The 8,038-nt window shown below is 48.5% G+C and overlaps 1 protein-coding gene across 3 annotated transcripts in view; it reads left to right on the plus strand.

The window, feature by feature from the left end:
- PLA1A (phospholipase A1 member A) overlaps nt 1-7,531 on the plus strand; it is a 29,348-nt gene extending 21,817 nt beyond the window's left edge. For 2 of the 3 annotated variants that reach the window (XM_069475096.1, XM_069475097.1), the window contains exons 9-11: nt 2,272-2,380; nt 5,962-6,126; nt 7,116-7,531. In XM_069475096.1, coding sequence (XP_069331197.1) covers nt 2,272-2,380; nt 5,962-6,126; nt 7,116-7,200 — 359 coding nt within the window. In that variant the 3' untranslated portion in view covers nt 7,201-7,531. Of the gene's footprint in view, nt 1-2,271; nt 2,385-5,961; nt 6,127-7,115 lie in introns of all 3 variants that reach the window. The other variant, XR_011234009.1, reaches the window with a different exon arrangement.
- The last annotated feature ends 507 nt before the right edge of the window (nt 7,532-8,038 follow it).

Raw genomic sequence — 8,038 nt, forward strand, 5'->3', positions numbered from 1 at the left:
CAACATGAAAGAAAATTGTGTCTCAGAATCCATGAGATACATGACAAGCCGAACCACCACCCTTCCCTACACTGTGTGCATCTTAACTAGGGTGACCACACTTCCTGGCTTATGCTTGTTTTCCTGGGGTCCTGTCTCTTTGTTGTGTGTACAGGACAAAAGCATCCTGGTTTAGATGATAAATTATACAGATACCCTAATTTTAACTGATTTTCTGATCAGCTTGTGTCGAGTTAGTGGAGGGACCTTTGTGGGTACATCTTCATGGCACTAGAGGGCGGAGTGCAGTGTGGTGTGGAGCCCAGAGCTCAGACTCCTCCTCACACAAGCCTGGATTTGAGTCTCAGCTTCTCCACTTGTCAGCTGTGTGATCAGGAACAAGTTACTTAACCTCTCTGCACCTTTATATGCTTATGCAGAAAATGGGAACAATAACAGTACCTACTTCAAAGCATCAATTGCGAGGAGAAAATAAAATGGTGTACAGGAGGTCACAAGCACAGTGACTGCAACCCAAGAAGTCATACTTCCCTTCCCTTCGACTATCAGAGAATGTGGGCTAATAGTTGGGATGTTTTTGCCTTCCTGCCAGAGAGAATTCATGGCCGTCTCTTAGGAACAAAGTGGGCTACAGAGTCAGTTGTGGGCTTTTCACATGTATTGGCTCATTCGGCCACCCACTGAGATGGAGGAGTGAGGCAAGGGTCTGAGAGACCAAGTGACCTGCCCCAGACTGTACAGCCAGTGAAAGGGTCAGGACTCGACTGCAGGTCTTCTGACTCCCAAATCTAAACTCTTTCCCCACCACCTGCCTCCACACTGGCTGCTTTGCTCCCTGAGAACCTGCTGTCTGCGGCTGAGTTTTTCTGCTACTCCCTGGTCAGCGCCCCCATCAAAGCCAGCCTGCAGCGGGTGCTGCGTCTGGAGGTGGAGGCAGTGCCAGTGGGACCAGACCTCCTGGCTTCCGCTTCCAGCTCTGGGCAGGTCCACAGCAACCTGAACTGGCTCCTCCGCATCTGCGCAGCTAAGAATGCACATGGCGGAAAAGCCTGGGGAACGCTTGGAGGTTAAATGCACTTTAAGGTCCCTGCTGAGGGACAGTCACAAGTCTACTAATCAGGAAACCAGAAATACCATGTTTATAGATAAAGATAGATTCTCTCTCTGAAGTAAACCTGGGCTAATTATAAGGGGATTTCTACAGCAGGCAATCCCTCTAGCCACAGAGAATATGCTCCTTTCCCAAATGGAAACTTCTTTTTTTTTTTTTTTTTTGAGACAGAGTCTCACTCTGTTGCCCAGGCTAGAGTGAGTGCCGTGGCATCAGCCTAACTCTCAGCAACCTCAAACTCCTGAGCTCAAGGGATCCTCCTGTCTCAGCCTCCCGAGTAGCTGGGACTACAGGCATGCACCACCATGCCCAGCTAATTTTTTCTATATATATTTTTAGTTGTCCATATAATTTCTTTCTATTTTTAGTAGAGACGGGGTCTCGTTCTTGCTCAGGCTGGTCTCAAACTCCTGAGCTCAAACGATCCGCCCACCTCGGCCTCCCAGAGTGCTAGGATTACAGGCGTGAGCCACCGCGCCCGGCCCCAAATGGAAACTTCTAACAGCTACATGTTAGGCCTTCTAAAACTGGTAAATGAGGAATATAATTGAGATTTCTTAAATTAGTCTCAGTTCTCTGAATTTTCAGGAAGAAAGGGAAATTGCAGATACTTAGCATCTGTAATTGACCTGCCAGATAGTGATTGTGAAGATCCCAGGCCTGGGATTCTTAGGTAGCAGAAGCGTAGAGAAGATGTATAAAAAGGGAAAATAAAGTACATTGACATTGTGCTGGCTAAAAAAACAAAAACAAGAAACAAAACAAACAAAAAACCCAATAGCAGTATATGACAGATCTTTTTTGGCTCTTTCACGATCACATCACCATGATAATGTCACCAAACAGAGAGTGGTGGAACATTCTAGCATTAAAAGTAGTTACAAAAACTAACATTGAATATTTCCTAGGCACAGGAATTGTCCTGAGGACTTTATATGTATTAACCCATTTAAATCTCATTCAGACCTGTGGGTGTCTATTTTTATGACCCCCAGTTTACACGTGAGGAGACTTATGGTCTGAGCTGATGGGTCATCTGCTCCACGGCCCAGAGCGACTCAGAGGTGGAGCTGAGATTCCCAACAGCACAGCTGCTCTCTGGGGTGTTTTGCTCATCGCACCCCCTGCCCTCTGCTGTCTGATGTGCTTTGGTTTCCTAGTGTATCACAGCCTCGTGGAGTTTTACTTGCAGAAGCCGAGGAACAAGGACACCAACATCGAGGTCACCTTCCTTAGCAGTAATGTCGGCTCCCCGGTCAAGATCACCATGTACGTAAGTGTCCCGCGTGGCTGACCCCTCTCCTTGGGAGTTAGTTGCCTTTTCATTTCATACATGTGCACACGTGGGCATCCCAGGTCAGGCTTGTGTGATCGCTGATGTGGGGGCAGCCGACTAGGCTGGAGCAGCACCTACTATCGACCCACCGGCAGACACGTGCTGGGGAAGTGTCCCAGCACAGGAAATTCAGATGACAGCAGACGAAGCAGGCAGGCAGCAGTAATGGGGTGTCCGAAAAAGTGGTTAGGATATAGGAATCAGGGCTCTGATAGGAACCAGTGCTCAGGAATCCAGGTGGGGGCAACCAGGGTGTCAGTAGGGAGGGGGCCTCAGTCACTAGCCCAGGGAGGGCTGGCCAGAGCCTGGGGAGCGCCCACTCTGGGCAAGGAGGCACAGTATAGGTCGGTCACCAGAACAGACTCGGAGGTAGAGGGTCAGTTAGCAAATGAGGGAAAGGTAAGGGCCAGAGTAGCAGCCAGGAGGGCCTGATGCTGGGTGGTTCCGGTACCTGAAACTGGGGCTGATCATTTCCTTCCTTTGCTGGAGCTGATGTGGGCCTGGGGGCTGGTGGGCTGATGGGATAAGGCTTGAAGTGAGAGAACAAAGAACCTCAGCTGTAGGGAGCCACAAGCCTGCAGGGACAAGAAGTCAGCAACAGTGGTGCCTTTATTTTAGGTAGAGACAGGGTCTTGCTATGTTGCTCAGGCTGGTCACAAACTTCTGGCCTCCAGGGATCTTCCTGCCTTGGCCTCCCAAACTGCTGGGATTACAGGCGTGAGCCACCGCACCTGTCTGGTGCATGTTTCTTGAAAAAGCAATTGGCTGGTTACTCACAAGCTAGAAAGAGACGGACTGACCAGATAACGTCACTGACTCAGTCAGGGTCCAGTCAGGAAAACAGAGCCCGTGCTGGGAGGTCCAAGAAAAGGAATTGAACACAGTGAACTAATCATAAGTGTGTTGGAAGAGCTGGAAAACCACAAAGGAGATGGGGAGGCATTGCAGAGATTAGCCACAGTAGGTGTCTCACTACCACCCTAGGGCTAGAGGGACAAGGAAAGGGGTGGAGCTGTCAAAGCCCTGGAGCCTGCCCAGTGGGAGCTGGGGCCACGGGGAAGGCTGCTGGGCAAGAGCTGGAACCACACAGGAAGCTCAGCCCCTCTGGAAGCCCTGCCCAAAACGGTGGCCCACCTGTGTGTGCCCCCCATGGGTCAGAGCTCCTGGAACCCACTGGCCAGGGAGCCTGCAGGGGAATGGATCAAGCACAACAGGGAAATGAGCAGTGCACACACACTTAAATGTACACCTGTCAGGGTGACCAGTGCCGTGAGAGCACATAACACAGAGCCCGACTGAGTCTGAGGAAGTGATGAGCAAGCTGAGTGCTTCCCATTCGATCAGTGCAAGGTTGTGTGACTTCTAGAAGGGTGTTTTCATCAGCTCTCCAGCCCGTTGGCACATCCGACAACACTGGTGGGTGTCATGAAAGTGACACACAACCTTGGCTGCATGTTAGAATCACCTGGAGAGCTTTAAAAAATACTGATGCCAACCCCCCACCCCCAGACCAATCACATGAGGGTTTCTGGGCATAGGCTCCAGGGCTGTATTTTAAAATCTCCCCTAGTAATTCAAACAGACATCCACAGACTCGTGCTACCCCTTCCCAAAAGATCTTTACATAAGGCTTTTGAAGAAGGCCACCAGAACATGATTAACTTCTATCTTCAATTCCTTGATTTTTGATCTTGCAGATTGGAAATTGGTGGGGAGGGGGGTGGAGGAGAAATGTGGAAAAGGTTATGTGTGGTCTCTCCCTACTTTCTATAGCTTTGGACAACCCCAAGATTTCCTTCTAATTGAAGAACTTACCTGGGTCAAATCCCCAGACTACTCAAAGTGTCTTTCATATTCCTTATGTATTACAAACTCCTCAATCTAAACAGATACTTAAAGGGAACAAATCTTATTTTTTCCTGTGATTTTTTTTTTTTTTTTTTTTTTTTTGAGACAGAGTCTTGCTCTGTTGCCCAGGCCAGAGTACAATGGTGTCATCATAGCTCACTGCAACCTTCAACTCCTGGGCTCAAGCAATCCTCCTGCCTTAGCCTCCTGAGTAGCTGAGATTATAGGTGTGCACCACCACGCCCAGCTAATATTTCTATTTTTAGTAGAGACGGGGTCTCCTTGCTCAGGCTGGTCTCCAACTGCTGACCTCAAGCCATCCTCCTGCCTTGGCCTCCCAGAGTGCTAGGATCACAGGCGTGAGCCACTGTGCCTGGCCCCTTTGAAATATTTCGTAATAATTCTGGGGAAAAAAAGGAACAGCTGTTAAACAAAGTTATACAGGATCTTCCCTCAAAAGGAAAAAACAAAGCATGTGACTAACCCTGAGCTGAAAAGAACACAAAGAAGACATGTCATCACCGTGGGAAGACCAGAAAGGACAGGGAACCAACCTGGGGAGGACGGACTGCAGCCCCACTGCTTGGTGGCGGTGTTGGGGGGAAAGCAGTGTCTACTCCTTTCCCCCTTTCTCAGTCCCTGCTGCCTCAGAGCCCAGCGGGGGATGGGAGGGGTCAGGAGCCCAGACCAGGCCCCCCCCCTCTCCCCGAGGCACAGCGGGGGGTGGGGTGGGGTGGGGCTGTGCCTGTGTCCAGTGTGGGGCTTTGAGGGCAGGTCTCTTTCCTCCCACTTGAATCTCACCATTGCTTGCCTTTGCCTAGGCTCCCACGGCCCTTTTTGGAGTGCCCCACTGAGTCGGTCCTTCATCTTTGTCTCAGGCCAAAGTGCTGCCTGAATCTTGTAAACTGTTGGGGAATCTGAGGGGCAAGTTCGAGAGGGTGGTTAAGACAGACCTGGATTCCGTTTTCACTCTGGGCCCCGAGGCTGCAGTCAGTATGTGCCAAACCCTGTGGTTCCAGCTCACGGCAGGCGGCAGGCAGCGTGTGAGGAAGTCGGGGTTTGGACCCAGTGCCATGGGACTCCACAGCCTCCTCACCAGGTTAGGTGACTTGCCCAGAACCTGGGCTCCGCCCTGCTCCGTCTGGCTTCAGGGCCTGTTTTGTTATTGTTGTTGTTTCCACCGTACATTCATATCTAGCCTAACACAGCATAGTCGTTACACAAAATTCTTTGAACTGAGATCTCCAAAAAGAGGACTCTATTTCCAGGTAATTGGATCTGAAAGTGAAGATCTTCTCCAGCTAGGAATCCAAGAATGAGGGACATTTTTTCCAGATGTGAAAAGCCAAGAGCTACTATTTTGCTGAAGGGTCTACTTGTTTACTCTCCAAAATCAACAACTGTTTTCTGGGTCGTATTCAAAGCTGTAGGTGTGTGGGGCGGGGCTGGTGCGGGTGATACAAAGGGCCGTGGTACGGAGCTAACACCTTTGTGTGGGACAGCAGCCTGTGCTACCCGCAGAGCCCTGGGGAAGCACGGGCAGTAAGTATCACAGTCATTAGTTTCCCTTTCCCTTTCCCTTTCCCTTTCCCTTTCCCTTTCCCTTTCCCTTTCCCTTTCCCTTTCCCTTTCACTTTCCCTTTTTCCCTTTCCCTTTCCCTTGCAGACCTAAGCAGGAACTCCAGGGGAAAGCAGTCATGGCCCACGCCAACCCACAGTGCCAGATAAACCAAGTGAAACTCAAGTTTCAGCCTTCCAGCCGGGTTTGGAAAAAAGACCGGACTACCATTGTTGGGAAGTTCTGCACTGCCCCTTTGCCCGTCAATGACAAGTAAGCCCCAGTATCCAGCCCCGCTCCACACACACACACACACACACACACACACACCAAGGACCAATCCTGACCTCAGATGTGATGCTTGTTGAGGTTCATCTCATCATGGTGATTACCGTCTTAGAAACAGAGATGACGAGGACCAGGGTTTTCCTGAACCTCCTCCATCTCAGGTTAAGGATGTTAGGAAAGAAGCCAAAGTAGGGGGCTGGGGGAGGTGGCTTTAATGCAATATAACAAACCTTAATATAAGAAACTCTATTTTATCTGTTTCGTGTATTTGATTTCTTTCTTTCTTTCTTTCTTTTTTTTTTTTGAGACAGAGTCTCACTTTGCTGCCCAAGCTAGAGTGCTGTGGCATCAGCCTAGCTCACAGCAACCTCAAACTCCTGGGCTCAAGCAATCCTCCTGCCTCAGCCTCCTGAGTAGCTGGGACTACAGGCATGTGCCACCATGCCTGGCTAATTTTTTCTATATATATATATATATATATATATATATATTTTAGTTGTCCATATAATTTCTTTCTATTTTTTTAGTAGAGATGGGGTCTCACTTTTGCTCAGGCTGGTCTTGAACTCCTGAGCTCAAACGATCCACCCACCTTGGCCTCCCAGAGTGCTAGGATTATAGGCGTGAGCCACCGCACCTGGCCTATATATTTGATTTCTATGGAAGATTTCGTTGGAACAAAGTTTTCTCATAGTGTATTTCCTCATCCTTAGCCTCCATTTCAAATGCGTCACTGGTCACATTCATGGATGTGGATCTGAATCTACATCCCCTTTCCCCTGCCACTAGCAGGCATTTATATTATTAATCTCACCAGCCCTGGGCCCTTGAACCACAGGAACTGGCTCCTATTGCAGATGACATCACTGTAGACTTCTTGCACCAGACATTATGGGAACTCAAAAACCACATAATTCCTAGCCCTCTCTCCCGACCAACCAAGAAACTGCCCTCTTGTTGCTCTTCTCTTTCAGTAAACAGATGGTCTGCTTACCTGAGCCAGTGAACTTACAAGCAAGTGTGACTGTTTTTCATGACCTGAAAATAGCCTGTGTATGATGTAAGCCTGGGCAGGACACATCTCCTTGGATTTTCTTGAGTGAGGTGTGGTGAGGGTGTGTGTCTGTGCAACTTTTTGTACACCATCACCACTAAGGAGGAAGGCAAAACTCTTGGTTATTTTCCCCATAATGAGCTACTATGGAGGGAAAAGATGATTTATTTTACAGAACTTGATTTCCATTGCCAATTGTACATAGATTGGCATTTCAGCTTTCCTCTTCATTCTTAACTACAATTACCTCATATCTTTGGGCATCTATACTTAGGATTCAATAGACACACATACAGAAAAAAAGTCTGAAAAATAAAAATTCATGGAATATCTGAATCATTTAATTGTTTTATTGGAATGGAATTCTGTTATATACAAAAAAGTGTGATTTACATTCTGTAGAATTGGAGAAAACAGTAGATATTGAATTCTCTGTATTAAAATAGCAACTGAAAAGAAGTGCTTGGAACAGGGTGGGGTGGGGAGTGTGGGAGGAAGATGGTACCGTTCACCAGTCCTTACCATTGCCTCCTCTGGATGGCTGGAGAGTCTGAGGGATCAGAGAGATCTCTGGGGAAGACACATGGAGTTTCTTGGGGTTAGTGTTTCCCAAACTTCGATCTTTGTAAATAACCTTGTTCAGCAAAAAACAGATGGGACAAATTGGGTAATTTGAGGAAAATTTAGTCAAAGGGACTGATATGGCTTGGATGTTTGGTCCTGCCAAATCTCATGTTGAAATTTGATCCCCAGTGTTGAATGTGGGGCCTGGTGGGAGGCGTTTGGGTCATGAGGGCGGGGCAGGTCCCTCACAAAGGGCCTGGTGCCCTCCCTGAGACAATG

This window comes from Eulemur rufifrons, chromosome 7, assembly GCF_041146395.1.
Source record: "Eulemur rufifrons isolate Redbay chromosome 7, OSU_ERuf_1, whole genome shotgun sequence".
Lineage (NCBI taxonomy): Eukaryota > Metazoa > Chordata > Mammalia > Primates > Lemuridae > Eulemur > Eulemur rufifrons.